The sequence below is a fragment of the Topomyia yanbarensis genome, chromosome 1 (genome assembly GCF_030247195.1).
Source record: "Topomyia yanbarensis strain Yona2022 chromosome 1, ASM3024719v1, whole genome shotgun sequence".
Lineage (NCBI taxonomy): Eukaryota > Metazoa > Arthropoda > Insecta > Diptera > Culicidae > Topomyia > Topomyia yanbarensis.
This window is the reverse complement of record NC_080670.1, coordinates 44,018,044-44,041,549: the sequence shown is the minus strand read 5'-3', so window position 1 is coordinate 44,041,549 and position 23,506 is coordinate 44,018,044. Positions and strand designations below refer to the sequence as shown.

At 37.7% G+C, this 23,506-nt stretch overlaps 1 protein-coding gene across 1 annotated transcript in view; it reads left to right on the top strand.

The window, feature by feature from the left end:
* LOC131677481 (uncharacterized) overlaps positions 1-23,506 on the top strand; it is a 452,688-nt gene that overhangs the window by 321,459 nt on the left and 107,723 nt on the right. Inside the window, exon 5 of the mRNA XM_058957315.1 lies at positions 2,173-2,306. Coding sequence (XP_058813298.1) covers positions 2,173-2,306 — 134 coding nt within the window. The remainder of the gene's footprint in view (positions 1-2,172; positions 2,307-23,506) is intronic.

Here is a 23,506-nt window from a genome sequence, read left to right as displayed (position 1 = left end):
AGCATCAACGGCACAAAACGTTTTAACGTGCGGAGCGTGTGAACATAGACACGAGAAACGTTTTCAACTTATCCAGGTAGATTGGTGACGTGACGTTGACGTTCTTTTCCGTTGGTGAAAGCTGATTTATTATCGGAATCCGACTTGAGCCCATTTCAAGTGTGCGCTGCCGACGAAGTGGTTTAGTGCGAGAGAGCCGCGCTCTTTCCTCTTTGAATTCTCTGTGGCGTCTTCAGATAAATTCACCGAGGCGCGTGCTCTAAGAGCGCACTGCGGTGTAAATACTGAAGTACACAGGGCTGGTGGAGAAGTGGTGGGGGGTCGATGAAGTGCGCACTGGTGTACGCTCTTTGGTTCGTTTTCTTCTGGCAAGCGGTAGTGCGGGTGCGATAGATGATTTCTGGGACGTAAGTAGTAATGAGACATTCTCTCTGGGGTCTTTCTCCTCTCTTCATTACTCGGTCATTTTAACATTTATTAGTCAACTCTTTGCATAATATTCTAGTAAAGCCGTCGGCTTTCGATATGTACTGGGAAATTGGTGCAGTGTTATAGTGTCGTCGTAATAATCGAAAGACAAAGTAAATAAATATACAACCCGAATCGGTACGAAACCGGTTCTGCTGAAGCGTGCCTGGAAAAAATCCGGCAGGAAAAATCGTTAATCACCGTAACGCGAAAGATTCTTCCAGAAACGATTGTTGCATTTGAGCCGGTTCAGCCAGCCGTACCCCCAGAAATGCTGCCAGAATTTGTATTTCGCTGCCGGCTATCTGGGGGGAATTTTGCCAGGCACGTCCCAGCGGGATAGTTCTGAGAGCTCTATCCCGTTGGAAAATGCCTGGAAGAATTCCCTCTATATATCTGGTAGCAAATAAAAATGGCTGGCAAAATTTCTGGGAGTCTAGTTAGCAGAACTTTGTCAGAGTGCCGACAGCAATGCAATAAGGGCAGAAAATTTCGCCTTACGGTTATCGGTTTTTTTCTGTTAGATTTCTGACAGGCTGGCACCGGCAGGACCGGTTTTGTATCGCTTCGGTTTGTTATTGCATTTTTTGTCGTCTTTTTTATTTTTGAATAAATTTAAGCCTCTAATAATTAGAGACATGAATCTTATAGTACTTACCGAGTTTAAAACAAAATTTATTTATTTTTCTCAACTGCCAAAACTATCCATCATGAAAATTTGACCTATGAAACGTAAACATGGCAAAATGCAAACAAATGGGGTTTTCGATTGATTGACACCGGTGTAGTGGAGTGCACTGAAACTGCATCGTTTTTGCACTTTCTTGCAGAAGTGCAGAAAACTGGGTATGTTCCATTGACACTTCTGCTAGAAAGTGCAAAACCAGTGCAATCCACTACACCGGTGTCAATCAATCGAAAATCCCAAAAGATAAGTGAGTCGGTGTGTCGAATCTACCCACCGTGTTGCCAGCTGCTGGAATCATGACGAATTTCTGGTGGCTGTCAGATTTTGTTCCAAGCGCGAGGTTGTCGGATTGATTGCGAAATGGTTCGGACTGGTTCTGAGTGCCAGTACCGAATTCAACAAATTTATAATTGCTAGCATAGACTCACTGTAAGGGGAATGGTTCATGCTTCCATTTCACATAGTCTTGACAAAGAACGAAAAGAAAAGGTTACATAAGCGAAACTTGGGCTCTTTTCCACATTTGGAAAGACTAGCTATCCGAGATATCCGGTATTTACTGCGGCATGGCACAGAAGACACTTTGACCGCAGCAACAAGATGCAGGTGAGGTGGGTCACCGTATCATCCTCGACTCGAACGTCCTATATAACATTTGGAAACGAAAGAGGCTAGCAGCTACAGCTACACAAGCTGTATTTTATCGCTTGTGGTTCCTATTCATGTCGGACAGGAAAAGTTGTATGAGATTTCGTGGCTACCTACGATTTAAAATTGAATTTCGGTGAGCGAACTGAGCATGCTGCATGTTGCTATTTTCCTGGGAAAGTTTCAGCGGTAGATTAGGTGGTTGCGACGATAAACGGTGGGTTCGGAAAGAGGTTTTATTGTTGGATCCAATTTGTGACTGAACGGTACTTATATATCGTAGGGATTATTTTGGACATAAACTCAACCGGTATGTTGTGAGTCAGATTAAGACATTATCCGCTTTTTGTTTTCTTCCTTCTTTCCAGAACTTCCAGACAGTGGCCCTACTCTGTGGACAGAACACAACCGGTACGAAGCCGGTGATGTGTTGCGGGCAAACTGCAGTTCACCTCCATCCCGACCGAAAGCGGACTTGAAACTGACACTGAATAACATTGTGGTAAGTGGACAAGAAATATAATTTCGTTCATCCCTTTTAAAAAGGGCTGTTGCAAATGTGTCTCAAAAATGTTCGTGACGACGCTTGGATGGGAACTCGGCGAAAAAATGTCACGGACTCCACAGCGCACAGAAAACGGACATATTAACTAGCACATTTTTTTCGGAAAAACTGTATGCATTCAAACGTAAATACGTCAGAAATCATCATCGCACTCAAGTTTTATCATAGATGGTTAAGGACATTATACATGCGAGCCACAACATAGCTCCTACGCCGCACACACCCCTTCCCCTGCCTAACCATGTATCTGACATGAGCAAATATAAAAATACGTTTTTCAATACACTAACCTTGCCGGTATACCACGAAACTGCTACTAGGGGAAGCTAGAACATTTTCCTATACAATCAACCCGAGTTGTTGACGGAATTCCATCTGTATCTCTTATTTTGTGCGAAAATATCACCCTTCTTCACTTGGGGTTTCTTTTCGGAACACTCTTATTTTTCTTCTTCCGATTTTCAGAACACTTTTTCAAATGCATTTTAACCACACACCACTGAAAAAAACACCCGCGAAACTTTAAACGTTTACTAACTAAACTTCAAATTTTCTGCCAATGTGCAGATGACCGAAGAAAAAATGTCCGAAAAATTATTTGTGCTTTTGAATTTTCACTTAGAATTCCATTTTTTTCTGAATGTAAACAAGCGCGTCGGTGCCTAGCAACAAGCGTGCGTTCCTGGCTTCCACATATCTTCACCTTAATTATAAGAAAGTTTACACGCAAGGCTAACAAGGTTGTTGGACACAAGGTTATCACAATATCACATATTTATCTAACAACTCTTGGTTACGGATGAGGGTTTTGCAGAATTTTTATGAAAACGAGATGAATCGTAGATTATTGTGAATATTCAGTATTTCACTGATTTCTTTGGATTTCACGCAGCTTTTCGTAGATTTTTCTCTGTCCTAGGCATAGCAGATAGTACAAATATTTTTATTCTAATTGAAACAAATATTTCAATGCGGTATCCCTATTGACTTATCGAGCTGCGTTGGTATTGTGACGTTTTGACGTTTGAATTGGGAGGAAAACAAATCGTTAACGCGGCGAAATGGGAGGAAAGCAAACCGCTTCTGGGCTTAAGGGATGGGCGGTAGTATAAGAAATGCGAGATCTCAGTATGCGTATTTCAAACGTCAGATATCTCAATGATGGGAAGTTTGCTAGTCGATCATATGCGTCATCAATCTAGTGCAAGTTACTAGCCGCAGATGTCATTACTAAACGACAGCTTAATTTCTTGTACACATTGAAAACTTTACTTGGACGATAGCTCCCAGTGCCGAATCACGTGGTTTCCGTCTAAAACAAAGTAAAACAATCTAATAAAACAAACCCGATTTACTGAACAAACGGAGAACAGAACCGAATCGGACACAATGGTTTCTTTCAGCTGGTCCGAACTGTGATCAACGGTGGGAAAGAAATTAAATATTCACCTCATCACGGTTTTTGCACGCTGCTGTACCTATACTGGCCGCGCGCGCTCGGGACTGTCGCTCGTTTATCCCGACAACGAGCTTTAATTAAATTTGGTGCTCCAAAACAAACAGAATTAAAATGCTGCACCAGCCAGGACTGCTGTTTTCAGCGACAACGGCAAATCTGCGCAATCTGCTGCATTTGGGGTGGCCGACAGCGAGATAGCTTGATGTGGAGGAAAATCGCTGCAGTTGTTCAAGCTCTTGCCGTTGGACTTGATTGGGAATAAATGTCATTGGGTTGGCGGAGTATTGCCGTTTCGAATATGCTAATATGCTGTTTTAGAAACTTTCTAATCAAGTCAACTGGAAATAGAATTGAATTTTATTAAACTATTAAGTTTCACTTTTTCCGCCTTCTTTGGGAATAGGCATCAATATGGAGTACCAACTGAACATTTTGTGAAATTGTGTGCAAGACGAACAGATCCAAGTGCTGGGTACTTTCATGATAGAGTACGGTGTACGAAACAGTAGGTTTGTTCCAGTACACGGAAGTCACTCCGGAGTAAACAGGAGCAACAAATAGTTGCTCCTTTTTACTCCGGTTTGCTACCAGAAGAAGAAAAAGAGAAGAGAGTACAGGAACGATTTTCTCCGGGCTGGAACAAACCCAGTGTTGCAAATTTTCGTCAGATTTGTTTGAACTTGAATTAGAAACAAATCTCAAAGCATGTCCTACTATGTTCAAACTGCAGTTGTGAGGTTGCATCATTGATTCAAAAAGCCGCGGCGCTCAATATTTTTCAATTTCATTGGCTCTATGTTTATCTCTCTACTGGTGTACTGAATAGATTTTTCAAGCATAACTACCCTGAACATACTGCATTCCCTAAAAAAATGTAATTTTGTGACTTTGTTAATTCTAAATATTTTGTTGGAAAATTCGACAGCTACCTTTGTCGTGCAATATCAACGATATTTACTGTAAACAGCTCTTGACTAATTTCAACGACATGAGTTAGTATCTTCGACATATAAACCAATAAAAGGCTAGGCGGCTCAATTGATTCGATACTGCTTTACACAGATTTTTCGAAAAGTAAATACAGTTGAAAAGATGATCAGTGGACGGAATACAAGATGAAGAGAAAGAAAGGTGGAAACATTTGGCATTTTTAAGCGTATTAGTTTTATTCTTGTAGAATTAAGCATGGCCGCCCGGGCCTCTTAAAGTAAACTTAAACATCCAGACGAGCATGCTGATTCATAGTGCACGATGAAAAGAAAGAAAAGGCCGACCCTAATAAACATCTAGTAATCCAAGAGCCTAACGACCTGTTCAGGGTATCATCCATACAATATGTGGAATCGTTGGACTATATGGGTTGAAGTTTGTGTATAATTTTTATTAGAGGAGCTTCACCGCGGATCTTCCGATTCGAACACTTAGGGATCATCCATAAATGACGTAGCATGATATGGGGGAAGGGGGAGTTTTGTATTTTGTGATGATGTGTGACGACAGGGGGGGTAGGGGGTCATGTCATGCTACGTAGCTTTTTTAAAGGGGAATAGAATAGAATTTTTAAAAAATTTACGGGGAAAAGGGGGGGCAGAGTTACCGTCAAGCTACGTAATTACCAGGGGGAGGTATTTAGAGGTTTGTGACGAAATGCTACGATGGGTGAGGGGGGTGTTAAAAATCACTCAAAAAATGCTACGTCATTTATGGATCATCCCTTAGGGACACTTTTTATCTCGAAACTACTGATTAAAAATTATTATGGCCGGGCCCAAACAGAACTTATATCAACAGAAAAGCCCACTACGTTATTTATTAATATTTTTCTTCTTCATATCTTCTTGTTTTATCGGCTTCATCGAAGAAAAACGACAACCCCAATCACACATAGAAAAAAAATGCACACCTTTATCCGTCTTGGACGGAATAGACTTTTCTACATAGATACGAAAAACTACCAAAAGTTGAGCTCTTTTGACTCAATCTCGGGGTATCGTGGAATAAGGTAAAATTAGGTAAACCGTGTTGAAGGTAGTTTCCCTTTAACCACGGCAAAAACCACAACCCATTGACCGGTTTTTTTGACTCAACCTTGAGTTAAATATGCCTAAAGTTAAGTTGAATTTACCTAATTATGAGTATACCTCAAACAACTAAAAAAAATATAGGATAGAACTCAAAAGTACCTTATTCCATGGAAGACCTCGACTGAGTCGAATCTCTCTCTTTGTTTTTGACAACACTAGTAAGTGCGAAAGCGACACAAGACTCAAAACCACCTAAAATTAAGTTAAAAGAACTTATTCTGCGGGTTGTTTTATTTTTCATATGGCACAAATACTATATCACTAGCTGGTGGAAAATAAACAAAGACGGCAAAAGCAAATTGGATTGTTTTCAACCAATAAACCGCATTAGTGTTCGTGAGACCGGCCGACAAGAACTCAATAGAACGTTGGCGTCATCTATCATACACCGAGGAAAAAGTACTTAAGAATTTCATAAGTCTCGACTTATGAACCTGTGCAATTTTGATTCCATTACACGCTTATGCATTACCTTATGCATGTATATGAATTTCATAAGTTCACATTATAGAATTCATACACGTGTCTTAACATTATTATAAAAATGTTATTGTGAAAATGCCATAAGTCCAAACAAGTGACAACGTTGTTGGAGTTAGTTTTAGTCTAGTGCTCTGCTTCCAATTAGTAGCAAATTAATGTAAGTTATTTTTAGTTTAATGATTACTGCTTCAATTATTTATGTTTTTTTTTTTGCAGCATCTCTTCAATGTAGTGAAATAGCAGAAGTTTTAACCGTAGGTGTTTGACCAGTTCAGTTCCGAGTCCACCTGGAAACATCTAGCTTCCTAACAGGTGATTTTTCTAACTTGAGACTTCTAAATTTGAGTGTAATTATATTGATCTTCATCTAATTTCAAAAATACATGTGCAGAAATGAATAAAAAACGTTTTCTTATTTATTTTTCCAATCAGATGCATATATGACATACACGAATCTCATAATAATTCTCTTTTATTTATATTTTAATACGATGATTAATATAATCATATTCGTATAAAGGTCCTAAGAATGCCCCAAGTATATCTTATGAAATCCGTATGTGATTCGATGGTCATTTTCCTCGTTAAACCATAAGACAAACTTATAATTTTCATATGGGATACTTGTGGCGCAAAGTCATAAGCGATTCTTATTGATTTCAATAGTTATTTTTCCTCAGTGTAATTCAAACCATGGTTGCTCGTATCGTTCCATACACTCCACCAAAAAACTACCTAAAACTGAGTACTTTTGACTAAATCTCATGGTATCGTGCAGGAAGGTAAAATTAGGTAAACCGTGTTGAAGGTAGTTTAACTACCGCAAAAATCATAACTCACACCTAAAAAAATCGTGTAAATTTACGTCTCCTGACTCTGACATATACGAGCATCAAAAATGACTTATTTTTACGTTTGGTTTTAATTTTACATGACGTTGATTTTCGTAAATCATGTAAATTTACTCAACATATGACGTTTGTTTTCAATGGCAGTAAGTGTAATTTTATATCATTGCGCATGTAAAGTATATGTTTCATGTAAAATTAAACGGAACACGGTAATGTTTTGTCGTTTCGAGGATTACGGGTTGTTGAATTGTGTCATGTTTGCAATTACGTCAATGATAAAATTCTTATTTTTTTGGTGTGCAACCTTGAGTTTAATTTACTTAAATTTAAGCTGAATTTACTTAATTTTGAGTATACCCTAAACAACTCAAAAGTACCTTACTGCACGGAAGACCTCGACTGAGTTGAATCTCTCGTTTTGTTTTTGACAACACTGATAAGTACGAAAGCGACGCACAACTCAAAAGTACCTAAATTTAATTTAAAAGAACTGTCAACTAGAACACTCTAGTTAGAGTGCGGCCAAGACGCGTTTGACGTATCCAAACGAGCAGAAATCTGACGTATTTCTATTGTGAATACGTCAAATTTCATGTTCGTTTGGATACGTCATGGCCGCTTGGCCACACTCTAACTAGAGTGCTCTATTGTCAACAAGTCTACTCCTGCGAACAGAAAAACTCGTCCGACAAACATCTTTCGTTAATCAGACTCGTTTGATGTTGGATCAAATCAACGATATTGTCGGACGTCGCACCCCTCGGAGTAACGTCAGGAGAAGTAAACAAGAAATAATCAGCTGATCAGAAACGTCTCATGGATTGCCTAATTTTAAACGTTAGATATCTCAATTCGACTAATACAAGTACCGTCGCCGAAAGCCGAACTCCGAATGGTTTCTAAACAATGAGAGTTACACATGCGTGAGCCGTCCTGAGTGGTTGGCGTGAGAGAAGTCTCGCGTGTTTTTTTGTAAACGGCCAATAAGCATACTGTCAAAAAGCACTTTAAGAGAAAATTCCAGACAAACCGTAAAGGACGACGCAGACGATACATCAGCTTCCGTCATCGTCAACGGAACGTCACCTTTCCGTCATGATAAGTTAATTGCGTTTCTCTTGTACCCGTTCACATCAGGGATGCCAGGTACTTTTTTCAAATGTCTGCAATAATAATTTTAAAAGTCTGGGAAGAACAAAAATTGTTAGGAAAGCTAGTGTAACCAAAAGCCTTTATATTCAAAAATCTGTAAATATCTGCAACCAAACTAAAAAATCTGCAAATATCTGCAACCAAACTAAAAAATCTGCAAATATCTGCGTCATCGAAAAAATCTGCAGCTTAACCCTTTCATGCCCAACTTTTGTCTAGTGCATGTATGGTTTCAAAACTGTTTTTCCTTGAAAAAAGTGGGATCAAGAAACACGAAAAGCCTTTTTTTCATAAAGATAGGTGCTTCCCTTGCAGTGCTAGAAGCTGCTCAATTTTTACCTTCTAATGCTCAATGCAATCCTTCTAGAATATTTACAATAGTCCAATTATGTGGAAAAGGTACCCAAAGACAGTCTAAAATGACAAGTTTTATTAGTTTTCGAAAATATTGCAACATAACAAAGATATATGAAAAATTCATTTTCTGTCGTCAACATAAACTGTTGCTGGCAGCACTGCTACATCGGAATCCAATCAGACTAATTGCAATAACTTCAGTTCTAGAGTTGATCCTTGCAACTGTTAGTACTCAAATGAAGATCAATAGTCACATTTATTAGCCTTACTTGTTTTTGTGAAGAAATCTTGCCTCAAACAAAAGTTATAGCTGTTTAAAATCGTTGTTGTCCACAAACAACATGGGCATGAATGGGTTAAATTAAAAGTCTGCGAATTTGCAGACTTGTCTGCAAATCTGGCATCTCTGGTTCACATGTGCCGTACGTCAAAACGTTCCGTGCTGTTGACATTGCGCATCAATTCAACTTTTATTTATTTATTTATTGTCGTCAAACAAGAGTAGACCGTTTTGTTACAACGATAAAATATAGTATACACTTAAAACATAAAATACTAATAACTAAACTAAACACTATCTGGTTTACATAGCACTACTTTAGGATGTTCTTTATAAGCGAATAGAATTGAAATATTTTTTTAATTTGCTTTTTGTCATTGTTAAGTCAATAGCTTCGCAGTGCTTGTTGTAAGTTGCCATCATCTGATTTAATGGTCCAAACTTGGCATAATTTGTATGATAATTGTTTGTTATAAATGTATTTCGGATTCGTAACTGCCGGGAAGGTATATAAAAATTAAGTTTAGATAGAAGTTCGACTGAATCAATACGACACGAAATTATATCGTTTAGAAATGAAACCATTGCATATTCTCGGCGCTCTTTTAGTGTTTGGATGTTAATGAGCATACAGCGAGCTTTATAAGATGGGAGAGGAAATCGTGTCCAACCTATTTTGCGAAGTGCAAACAATAAAAATTGCCTTTGTACTGATTCTATTCTTTCTTCATGTGTGATTGAGAAAGGTGACCAAACTATGCTACAATATTCCAGTATTGACCTTACATACGAGATGTATAATGTTTTAATTGTATATGGATCATTAAAATTGTAACTAAAACGCTTTATAAATCCAAGCATGTTATTTGCTCTATTGATGATTGTGTTGTAATGGTCAATGAATGTTAATTTTGAATCTAGAATGACTCCCAAATCTTTAACTCTTTCGCACTTTTGTACCACTTGATTTCCTAGAGTGATTGAAATGTCAGGTGTATTTCGTTTCCTACTAAAAGTTATTGCATTACATTTTTTTACGTTTAGTTGCAGAAGGCTTTTGTTACACCAGAGGTAAAACATATGTATTTCTTCCTGTAATATCTTTATGTCTTGTTCGTTCCTAATTTCTAAAAAGAGCTTCATGTCGTCGGCATAGATAAGAACTTTTATGTTTTTGAGAATGTATGATATGTCGTTTACGAATAAAATGAACAAAAGAGGGCCTAGATGGGAGCCTTGAGGAACTCCTGATGTGACTTGAATGGGATTCGATTTCTTCCCTTTAAATCTAACTATTTGTTGACGGTTAGTTAAATATGATTCGAGCCATTTGAGAAGACCTGATTCAATTCCTAATTTTTTCAGTTTGAATAATAGCAAGGGTATGTCGATACGATCAAATGCCTTGCTAAAGTCCGTGTCTGCATGAAAATAATCTTGACGTTCCGTTTACGTTACGTACCGGTGACGGAAGTCTGATGTATCGTGCGAATCGTACTTAACTCGTCGAGAACGGATGTTAACATTTTATGAGAGAGAAAAGTTTTCTCTTTCGTCTACTGCTGTGATTTATAATCGTTGAGTATTGGTATGTCCGAAATTTGTCCACAAAGCAGAGATGCCAGATTTGCAGACATGTCTTCAAATTCACAGATTTTTAATTTTAGGTGCAGATTTTTTCGATGGCACAGATAAATGCAGATTTTTTAGTTAGATTTCAGATATTTACAGATTTTTGTTACAATAGTTCCAAATTACAGATTACATTTTTCCTCCATACTTATCTTGGGCTATACTTGTACTATTTTCTTTTAATATAACGCATCATTGATAAGCCATTTTTGGTCATGAATAGTGTTCCTGACATTTTTGGTACTACCCAAACCTTTAAAATGTTTCTTACAGACATTCGAAAAAAGTATCTGGCATCTCTGTCTCAAAGTGAATTTTGACTGTATGCTTATTGACCCTTTACAAAAACCACACTCTTACGGCTAATTTCATCACTGGATGAAAACCGCTTTTCGCTGAAAACCAGTTTTCGGGTTGCTGGTAACCAATTAGCCGAAAACCGGTTTTCAACGAAAACCGGGTTTCATCCAAGTGAAAAAAATTGACCGTTAGTGTTCCTTCGGTTCGCGCTGTCTTCTATTCCTTGTTCGATTCTACCGTGAGTTAGTTTAAGACTCATTGCAAGTGGTTCTAAACTACGCTCTCATTTATTCAGATTTGTCTGTATTAAATATACAGATTTGTCGGACCCTGCCTGCAAGGTTTTGCTACCAGTGTCCATTCCTTCAAGAAATTATTTCCAAATAAATCACAACACTCTTTTAATTCTTTTATATTAAAAAACGGTAAACCTGTCAAATGTGCTAGGTATTTTATTTATTTAGGCCCGTGCGAACTACACTAGCTCTCCTGAAGTAATATCTAACGTCGAACAGCCCGACAAACTTTGTCGAAGATGACGTAATTAGGAAAAGCTGTTTCGCCAAGGTCACTCGATACGAGTTTTAAGAAATATACAAGTCATGTTCGGCGCGATTGCCATTCAAAATATTCACTTGCTGGAGAAGCGGGTTCTTGAAACAATCAACCCATTCACCCAACACTCGAATCGCTGACTACACCGTCGATCTCAACTATGTGTACGGAATGTACACGTGATAATACTTCATGAATAGTTTGTCGTCAATAATGTAATTTGCTTGCTTAAGACAGACTATCATCATCTGAGCTTCTTTGAGCAAATTTTCGAGATATCTCTCACGGTTGCATCAGTTCTTTAAAAATCTTAGAATACTTATCGCATTAACTTTAAATAAAAAAGAGAGCGTTTTCCTATTAATTGATGCAGGTGGCATTCTTGCCGACCTCTTCAGTGTCTGTTTACATTATCTTTGATACGAAAGAAAACAAGAACGAGTAAAATGTGTACGATTTTGGTCTGCCCATCAGATGCGTCTGGAGAAATTTATTTATTCACAGGCTTAGAACCCAGCGCAAAGTGATAACTTAAAGAATACGAAGACGTTAAACGAAATTACGGGAGATATACAAATGAAAGACGAGTCAGGGGATAGAAAAGCGAAAATGTGGTCGCCTGATGAATGCCTGTATGCTACCGATTTTCTTAGCAACTGACACTAGTAATTCATATCTAATTATATGCACCGTTATCAACAAATCTGCAACTAAGTCACAACTCCTAAAAGTATACTGGTTCTCATATACAGTCTCCTGGATAGATGCTGCGTCCGTCGCCTTCGAACGCCTAGCATCAACTGATTGATCATCCTGTTTGTGTCAGTGGTATGATATATAAGTTTTGTTGTCTTCGCATATCTATGTAAACTTGTTTTTTCTCCAAATCTGAAATCTTTCTTCAAGGGCATTGTAACGAACATGACTTTCCAGTTGGATTGTCCTACAGATACTTAACTTTATTTTCACCGCGGCATACTCACTGAAAATACTACTAGGCTAGTCAAATGCCAAAACTTTCAATAATTTCATTTCACCTGCGCAGACCCTTAGCGTGCTGTTGGCCGTCTTGACCTCCGCGAAAGACGCCAGCTTAAGGAGGGCGCTGAAATCTTTATTTGCTTTATAAACTAAGTGAAAATTAGTCATAAAATTAATATGCCATTTCCAAGTACATACTAAATTGTTATTCTGAAGTCATCTTTTTACAAAGACAATCGTAGCAATGATTTTTGAAATTAAAGCGAAATCGATTTTTGTGCCGAAAACTGCACCCGTGGTCATAGTGCACAAGTCAGATGAATGTGGTGATCGAAATGATAATCCAAAGTTGCAGTAATCCTAGGTATCCAGTTACAATCTATAACTGCAGCAGGTCAGATACAATGAATACAAAATGTAATTGAATTTGTTTTGGCTGGTTTTGAGAACAGAACCAACAACTACAGTCCGAAACGGCACACAATGAGCGTATGGAACGTGATCCGTCGAACCGAACCGAACCGACCGTCGGTTGTAGATTCACACAAGAAGCTCACCAATCCAATCAATCTTCGCTGTCCGTACGGGAACGCGGAAACCAAAGCTACTGTCTCACGGGATAAAAAGTTGCACCGAAAGTTTGCCGAGTGATTTATTTGGCCACAATCAATGCTGTGCGGTGTAAACAGACGGAAACTTTTTTGGCCCGTAAATCGGAGCAATTATGAAACACGATGTGGGAAGTCAGAGTTTTCTAGATCTCACATTCGTTGGTTAAAAGTAGAAGTGTGTGCGTGTGTCTGTTTATTTGGGGAAAGTGGGTTGATGCGGGATGATTTGTTTTAACAGCTTGTGTTGATTGTGAGGTCTATTTTTAGAGATAATTGGATGTAATGAATGTGAAGTTAGAGTGAAAAACAGTCGAAACTTTTCGGCAATTAATATAAATATTTCATGCATAAATCAAAAAGACGGTAGAAGGAAAACATTTGAAAATGGGAGACCAATATTACCACAACACAATGAAATGTTCACTGTCACGGAGAAAGTTTATAAGTAATAGGCTACACAAATATTTATCTAGTGTAGCAATTAAAGTTAACTAGAACGTTGAACTAAAACCTAAAAAGCAACGGAGTTTTGCTCCCCACATTCTTATGCTGCATTTGAACTATTACTTTGACAAAAGGTTATTAGCCTATATTGCTAATCAGGATCCATCTGTCATTGAGAATCCATCTTGGTCGTGGTTCCAACATATAAAGTCTGTCCAGTGATGTACCGATGGGAAAAATTCTATCTTCCCGGGTTTTTATTTTTGGGTTTTAACCGGGTTTTTTCCCAAATCATTTTAACCCGGACGAAATATGGGTTTTTTCGTTTTATCGAATGTATAATGTTCATTTAATGTTTTTTATCCTTTCGGCAGTCGCGCTAGTGCACTGAGTGCACGCTGCTCTGAAAATCTAGCGAAATCGTCTTGGGGCACCAGAGGCTGCTCATTCAGTGGGCTATAAGCGCGACTTCCGGAGGGTTAAAGAATCTTGCATTTACATTTGAGAGACCGAAAATAAAAGTCGCAATGATAAAACATTCTTTGTAGAATCCACTCCAGATATCTTAGCATGTAAAAATCGAATATAAACATCAAGCGTAAAAATCGGACAGAGATCCTTGAGCATGACAATCGCTTAGAATATTCTCACCCGAATAGTCGGCAAGGATGAACCTCCAGTATAATTCGCTCAGAGAAAATTCCGTACAACGTTACATTCAAGATTAAAAGTTGGATAAAGAAAAGTCCTTTGCAAGAACCGGATATATTTTTTTACGGTTTTTATTCTGTAGGACATAATCGAAAAGCTCCTGTCCAATTTTGAAACTTGAATTTTAAATTCATTTTACATTCTAATATACTTAATACGGGTTTTACGAAGCATTTTCTGTTCCTGCGACTTTAATTTCGGTCCATTCCATATTCCAACTGGTTTCATATAATACTGGGAACAATAGTCATTGTTACTCTGACAAGTGAAAATTAGAATAATCGTGTGATGCCCAAACTACTTTTATTCTGCTTGTTACTCATTTTAGGGGTTGCTATACTTTTAGCGAAATGAGATAGGTATTCACACAAAATTTAGAAAATACCTATTTAGTTCGGTGAAAAATGAGTCATATGCAGAATGCGAGTGGCCTTGACATTCGTCATTAGTATGAACCGTAATGAGAACTCTCACAAATCACAATCCGAATTTTTTCGGCATCAACTACATCAGCAACAGTAGAAAAAATGTTTAGTTCGTTTAGGTGGATTCACAGTAAGAAACACAATCGACTTAGCCCAAACATTGAAAAGTTTTATCATTTATTTAACCACAATATTTGTAAAAAAATGTTGGATCGCCGCTATAACAATGATTCAATCGAGGAAAACCATTCAGAATTCATATACATGCAAAACTTTATGACAATAATGCTCATAAATAAAATAAAAATGTTTGGATAACAATACATTAATGTTTAATTACCAAAATATCAAAAAATGCAAAAAACCCAATCTTCCCGCGAAAAAACCGTTTTAACCGGGAAAAAACCTTGGGTTTTTTCCCCAAAATTATAAAAACCCGATTTAGTACATCACTGAGTCTGTCTTATGAGTGAGGTCTTGTATCGGTATTACTAATAAACTTTTAAATTAAAAAACCTCTAAAGCAACTCAATCCATTCTTACATAACATCAGTTGACACCTTCATACTCTAGCTGACCGACATTTCAGTAGCTTTTTTTTCTATAACATCTTACGACAGCCAACTTAACCCGCCGCAAACAGATGACCGATGCAAGCAATAAAACTCGGTTTGTCCCGAAAGGTTCAACCTCCAATCTAATGGATGTAGAAGGTTTGATATTCGTTCGGTCCGGAAAACCATGCCACAAATGCCAGCGCTGTTCTGTGGCAGTTGCGGTTCGCCAAAGCGAGCCAATATTTTCACCACGTTGCAAGCGGATCGCTGCTCCGAACTGAACACAAATTGTGACCAATCAACGGTAGCCTTGAGGTAGGTTAGTGAGAAAAAAAAATCCATTCCGTTGAGTAACCATTTGGCATAACTGCATGTGCCCCGAATCCGACCGACGTGGTCATTAGGGTGACAATAAATGGTTGGGTGAATTTAAAAAAAATCAATGGGAAAAATGACAATAAAAAAACGGTACAGCAGAATTTGGTTTCATTCGAACATCCGATATCCAAACGATCTCAAATTTTATCTGGCAATTTTTTTTGAAGAATTTGTATATTTTGTATACGGTCAGTTTCGAAAATTCTAGATGTTTTTATTCCTTGTCACCCTAATGTCCATATCTGGAACATTGCTAGTTGGATGGCTGGCGATGAAGGTGCCTAAAAACGAATTCCAATATGAAGCGATATTTTGACTTCTCCGAAAGTAGTTGTGGGCGGATAAATCATATCTGTGGCACACAGAGAGAAAAAAAACTGAAACTGCTGATGACCTGGGCTATTGAGATAGGGTAAATCACCTGTGTACTGGTTGGTTGTTTGCAGAAATTTAGGAATTATGGCAAGCCGAGAAGTTTCTGTTTCAATTTCATCTCATTAGTATCAAGACTTGGCCACATTGTTTGCACCAATCAGTCGGATAATTGTGAGCCAATGTTCTATTAAAATTTGAAGTTTAGTAATTCCTTTGTTTATAGAAACTGATTTTCAGAAAATATTGCGATAGCAGCGCGGAAAACCAATATTTCCCCGTATATTTCAGGCTGAGCCGTCAGTAATGGAGCACCCCAGAATATTAGGGAGTTGTGTAAGAACCGCATGTATTTTTGTGCTTCATTCGACTTTTGCAAGTAGAATGAGAAGCACGTTGCTGCACGGTCAGACGGTTTGATAAGAAGGCTAATTAAATTTTTGGTGTCCTTATTTTGTTGTGCATATTATTTTTGTTAATCCGTTTTATTCTGGAATATTTGTATTCTCAATAGCGATAGCAAAATCTAACAGATGAGAGCCCGTATATAAGTGCGCAATATGCCAACAATATTATCAAACGTTTAAAAACATTTCCAATGCGGTTCGTTCAACGATAGGAAAACAATTGTCTAGTGTAATATCGAGCAATACCATTACGGTTTTTCCATATTGGACCATACAAGCAACGGGTTGTTAAGAACGATCACCATTCCAGACTATGCTTTTTTCCGTACACATTTCGACAAGATACCATTTTAGAAACATGAAGTTTATGGTGACATGCACAGTTTAGATCCAGCGATGCCTAAAATATTATAATGGAGAAAAAATGTCTTCCATTTAACATTTTCAATTCTATCGATTGAGGAAGCTTTATTTTGTTACACGCCATCTTCTGAGGCAAGCTTCGTTGACACTAATTAGCGGTAAGCTTAAAGCTAGTTGGTACCGCCACATGGTACTATATTTGATTTTAGGCCTGAGTTTAGTCCGGTCTAAGACGTTAGTACCTGTCATTGCAGAAATGGCTGCATCCTGAAGCCAAATGAAAACAGTGTAAAAGGCCGCCATGTTCCTCTTGCATACATCTCAATAATTCGAATCAACTTTTCGACCTTTATGTGCAATATTATGGCCCACGTTGCACACAAACCATATGAGGGCAAGTAAGCAAATTTTATCCCGTTTGAAAAAAAGGTATAATAGAGTTTTAAATGTTACTTTTTTAATATTATTTGTCGTCCTATCTATAAGGTGCTACACACTCATTCAAAACGCCACGTCGAAGAGTTATATTGCAGATTATCAGAAGTCGAATCATTTTGAAACAAACTGTAGAACGAAATTTTATAATTGGATGCAGAGATGCATTAAATAAAAATTGGTTTCGTTTGTTAGTTTACTTACAAAATGAGTGAAGCTGTTTAATTTGATCACATTTTTTTTATATACCTTTGTAGTTACCTGGGCAATAATGTGAAGAAGAAAAACTGTGTAAAAATTCAGTACGATTGGTTCAGGAAATTTTGAGTTACGGTTTACATCGCATTTTGTCAAGGTGCCTCCTGAAGATTCACTGTCTGCATCAAGTGTCAGGTTCAATTTGTTTAGTTATATCTGTCAATTGATTATCAGATAAATCTGACAAATTCAGTCTGCAATCGCAGACTATAGGAAGTAATTAATTGTAATTTATTATTTTGTAACCTAGATTTGCAGCTTTCTCAATTTTCGCATGACGTCGCAAATTTTCTGCAAAATTTCGTTGAACTGAACGTTTTAACAATCCAAGATGTTGAAAGCTCAGCAATTTGGATTTACCATTTGACAGATTTACTTCGCTGAAAACCAGCTTTTGAAATTGTCAAATTCTCAGCTCAATTACTGAACTTTTGGTATATCAGGATTCATTAGGTAATCGAGCTGATAATTTGAATTACTTCATTTTCAGCAAAGTAGGTCTGCCGAATTCTATATGCATGGTTAGTGGAGTAGTTGGGTAGGATGGTATAATAAGCCCAACCAGGCTAAAATGTCAGATTTCTTTTCCAAGGACCACATAATTATCTGAAGCAAATAAATTATTGTCCTTGGCTTTTTCATGTGCTGCAGAACAGCGACTAATACAAACGTTTCCAAAAAAGGTAAGCTTCCATTATTGTTCTGTAAGCATTTGATTTAATTTGAAACAGTCAGATTTGGCTGAACTGTCTGACTACTAAATATAATGTTAGAGAAGCTCTTTCAATCCTTGGAGTGGATATCGACTAACAATACAACTCTATAACGTTCACGATTGTATGTACCATTATTAGCAAAATAGCGAAATAACGTTTTATACCATGTTCACACTACAGAGTTAAGACATGTTATAATAATTAGCAACGAGAAAAACGTCATCAAGATAGCGTTAAAACCCGTTTTAACTCGTTGCGTGAACGTAGTATTAACCACTTGGATCTTAAATAATTCTAATGTTACTTTGTTTAAGCTAAATCGAGGATTCCTACATTGTTTTAAAAATATAAATACATCAGACTAATAAATGGTATAAACAGTGAATTTTCAATTAACCTCATTGTACGATTTTTAACATTGCCGTGTACAGCCGATCAGAACGCAATAATGCAAATGGCAGCATCATGTTACCAGAAGAAGACAAAAATATGTCATGCTCCTCTTGCGTATACCTCGTTATTTTCAATCCTCTCTTCGGCTTTCTTCTGGACAAATATGGCTCTCTTTGCTCGCAATAAAGATGGCAACAAATAAGCCAGTTTTATCAGGTAGGAAAGACAAGCACCGTCGAACTATATTTACCTGCATTTTTGATTTCTCTGTTCTTTCCTTCTCTCTACACGCTTGATTCCAATTGTTCATCGAAGAGTTACAGGAGAGCACATTTGGATAAATCGAATCGATTATCGCATATGCAGATCAAAGTTGTTTTTGCGAATTAGAATCAAAACTGCAATAAGAATTGTTTTGATTATTTTCTTTTACATATCGCTATAAGAATAAGTTGGATCATTTAATTCCTTAATATAAATCAATAACATGTTATCACGAATTATCGCCCATAAATCTGTCATATCTCACATCAAAAAAAGTGAATAATGAAAAAAATTAGTTTTTTTTCATTGGATAGATCCAAATAAATGACAATCGGATGTAGATCATAAAATGCACTATTTTATAAATTTTCTTATTTTCACTCCCAGTTCACAAATTGAATCAGAATGTTATCTGCTTACAAAGTAACTCCATAAATACCCTAAGCAAAGATTAAATAAAAGATTTTAAATATACGCATTTTTCCTATATGAATAAACTCACATAAAAATCCAAATAAAAATATTTTAAAATTGATTGCGAACGCAACGGTGATCAATATATTTGTTCGTTAAAATATATTACTAGGATGCTCAAAACTTTCATTTTTGTTTTAATGTACTTATTATTTTATTTATAAAATCGTAGAAATTTTGTAAGCAGATAAAATCGTTCCAATCTGCATTGATGCATTACAAAAATATATCTATATTCTCTATCGGCCACAGTGCAAACAAAAATATGAAATATAACACTTGTGAACTTAAAATGATCTTTCTGTCAAAGTTTATTTTTTTTGTTTGACTCTTGTTTATTTTTTATTTAAGCTTCGCTGAAAAAACGTATACAATTTTAATTCGCAGAGTGTGATCTAACCTTTATTTATAATTGATATTTATTTCAAACTTGTGAAAATTCGCTTGAAACGAATATAAATATGTTCCCCCCTTGACGACAGGTATCGTGTTCAATTAGAATGACATTGACAGTTCATTTTGAATTCAAATTATAATATTTTAACCAATTTTTTAATCAATGTTTAAAATAACTATCATGGCACCAGTTTCAAACGATGGTTCAACCACCTCAAACTTATTTTCTTGTGTGCATTGAATATTATGTCACTACAAAATGCTGTACATCATCGGCCAACTATAAACTATCCACCAAGTTAATGTTCCAAGTTCAGAAACATATCAGTTACATGGCGACAAAATTGTTCTCACACACTATGGAACGAGACATATGACGAAAAAAAGCTATTTTACTGCAAGAAAATATCGGAATGAAAAACAATTTTCCACTTTGTCTAATTCACTTATTTTCTTTAACATGAATTTGTTGTTTTTTAACATTGTCGTGTATCGCAGATCAGAGCGCAGCCATATAAATGACAGCATCGTTTTGTTAAAGCTTACCAAATAGTTTAGACCGGTTTAAAAGTTAGTCCGGTTTAAAAATAGTTAGTACGCGTTTGAGCTTACGGCTATTAAGTGGACTATCACTTTATCCAATTGAGCTATCGCCGTGGTATGGTGAAATGAGGTTTTCTGAATATGTTAATCTATAGGTTTTTTGAAACAGGGAAAACAGATATACGAATAACAAAACAATCAGAACAATATTAATCTCTGACACAAAAGTAAAATGTAGCGTACAATTTTTCAATTATGATGATTAGGGGAAAGAGGGTAACAGTGGAACTATGAAAACGTATTGTTTTCATAGTTCCACTGTTACCCTCTTTCCCCTAAATCCCAAATTTTGTGTTTCGCCGGAACAAGATTGTCTTTGGGGTCACCGAACAGATTACTGCGGTCGGATGTATGTAACCCTGGGTTCCAGTTTGTGGTCTCGATGACTTTGCCACAAGATGCGTTTTACCCCCATGCCAAACGAGTGTAAGGGACTCACCCACACCTAGAGGGACTACCCGTAGTCAGTCAGGTACTCACTACGGTTTGTCTTTATTCGCAGCGGTTCGAGCTGAGAAAAAAATAACACTCCTGATTTTGAGGTTGGTAGCCATTTAATAAATAATAGGTCAACAGGCAAGAGGGGTTCCAGCCAAACGGGAGAAATGTTCCAATTCGGGACGATTCGGCTTCGTTTCGGCCTCCTTCTTATAACATTTGCTTATTAGCTCGGTGTATCGTGTTTTTTCTTATTTTCTGTTCTGGACAACGCAAGGGAGTAGAAGCGTGCGTCGGTGTTTCAATATTTCGATTTAAGTTGAAGTAAAGTTGTGTGATTTGAAATGGTTACGATTCTGTAGGAGATAGTTAAAAAGGAGCTCGGAAGAAGAAAAGATAGTGTGCTAGTGATCAATATTAGTAAGGTGTCATAGAAAAAGTAGTTATAAACCTAAATTATAAAACTTAATCCATCGGACGTTTTTTTGTCGGGTCTGGAATCATTTCCAGACACCACCTCTTTCTCAAGTCAGATACACGCAACACAGGGACAACTTGGCAGATAGTGCTTGTTTCATATATGTACCACCGATTTGATGGTAGCGCTAGTATGTCTTCTCTGTACGATTACCACGAACAACGAAACGAGAAAGTTGCAAGAGAAAAGCGTGTTTCGTTACGTGTGTTATGAACGCCGTCAATGCGGCTAGAACAACATTTAGAAAAAACGTAATCCAAAATGTGGATAAAGAAAACTATTATTAGAGAATAAATTTACACCGAACTGGAAATCGCCAGCAAAGTTACATAAATCTTATTATTGTTTTTAGCAATTCGCTCTCTTCCTTCCTAGAAATGCTTTGGTTTTCTTGCTGTGTGAAGCTGGCAGTCGGTAAATCGATGGTGGTTTTTTTCTCGAGAAATATATTTGAAAAACATTTAGGCCAATGAAAGTAAAGCACCAAGCTTATCCATTTCGTAAACCTACGACATCTTGTTTCAAGTTCATTAAGAACGTTAAGAATTCTAGTACTTTGACCGGGAAAATAAACAATATATGTAGGATTTTCTATCTACGTAACCTGTAGAAAGAGCAGATGTCAATCAGGTTGAGTAAGGTGTATAGTGGCACACAGCCAGCAGCGATACGCTTATCGCCAGCCGCAGCTAACCATCTTATGTCGACCAGTAAGATGAAAGTTGGATGGAGAAGTGTTCCAGGTACCTGGGTTTCGGCCATTAGGCAAGAATTTGTAGAGGCCCGAACAGATCTGATCTGTGCAGAAAATAAGGGCAGATGGGGGCTTAAAGCAACCGAAGTTCATGCTTTGTCCAAAGGAAGGTGAAAAGCACCACATAACGAGAGGCTTCTTATGCCCAGAGTACAAAAAGGCGAAGGCAGGTTAATGATGATGAAGATAACCCAGTTTAATATCCATCATTGCGACATTGCACAGCAGTTGTTGTGGCATCCAACAACAGAAACGAAATCCGACGTTGCAATTATTGCAAAACCGTGTTCCTCCCGATAATGGTATCTGGATAGTGCAGGGATAGCGGCAATCCAAGTGATTGGCGGTTTTCCTGTCCAAGCGGTGGTGGATAGCACATACGAAGGCTTAGTGATCTTCAGGATCAACCGCGTATTTTTTATGCTCCCCCATGGTGGACACCAGAGCACTACAATCGGATGCTGGACGCAGTAACCGACTCGTTAGTTGGACGAACCCTGGTTGTCATAGGAGGAGATTTTAAGGCTTGGGCCGTGAAGCGGAGCTGTAAGCTGACCAACGCCTCTTGCTTACAGTTTGTTGGAAGCTCTGGCTTAGCTGGATGTATGACTGTGCAAAGAAGATCCCATTAGCACATTCTATGAAATTCGCCGGGAATCCGTCATCGACGTAACATTCTGCAGTGCGTCACTGATGGATAACCCGAAATGGCGAGTCAGTAAGTAGCGCATAGCGACCATCAGGCGATCCACTACACCATTGGTTGGCGGATTTACATTGTGACGCGGAGAGTGAGAACTGGCGAGCGAAAGTGAAAATTAGAGGACCTTTTTATAGAAGCACTTCGTGCTGACAGCCTCGCTCCAATACCGAATGTCTATGAAGCTGTTGGAAACATTGGCGAGGATGTCCCTACACCCAAAACAATTTCCCAATGCAAAAAAGGCATTACATCCTTTTGTGCATATTCCGAATTAGAATCATGCTTTCTTCGCATTGTAGACCAAGCATAGCTACGGCATTATACCAACACCGCTTGATTCATGATGAAATAAATTGGTTGAGAATACACGCTATCATATTATCTGCCCGCATGTAAAAGTATTAGTTGGTTTTGCTTGCTGAGTCTGCCAAAAAGGTGGTGTATTCTATACATGAATACCCCTGTGGTGTTTGTAAGAACTTCTGTCTTCATACACAGATACGCTTTTTTGTCTGCGAACAGCTCAATTCCAACCACACTAAACGCGTGAACAGTTTACGTTCACGAGAGTGTGTGATTTACGCGTTGTTATTTTCCCATAGCGAATTGTTTTTGCAGTAAAATCATCGCTCTCTCATTCTGTGCTTCAGAGAAGAGTGGAAGAAAATGATTTGTGCTCAGATTGATTTGCGATGATCGTTGCCCAGGGCGATGATGTGCGCTGGATTCGCATGTTGGGGAAATAATATAAACTGAAATTAACTGCCAGTGCCACTGCTGCTCAAAAGCGCAAAACCATGTCATTACTGCCCTTATAGTTAAT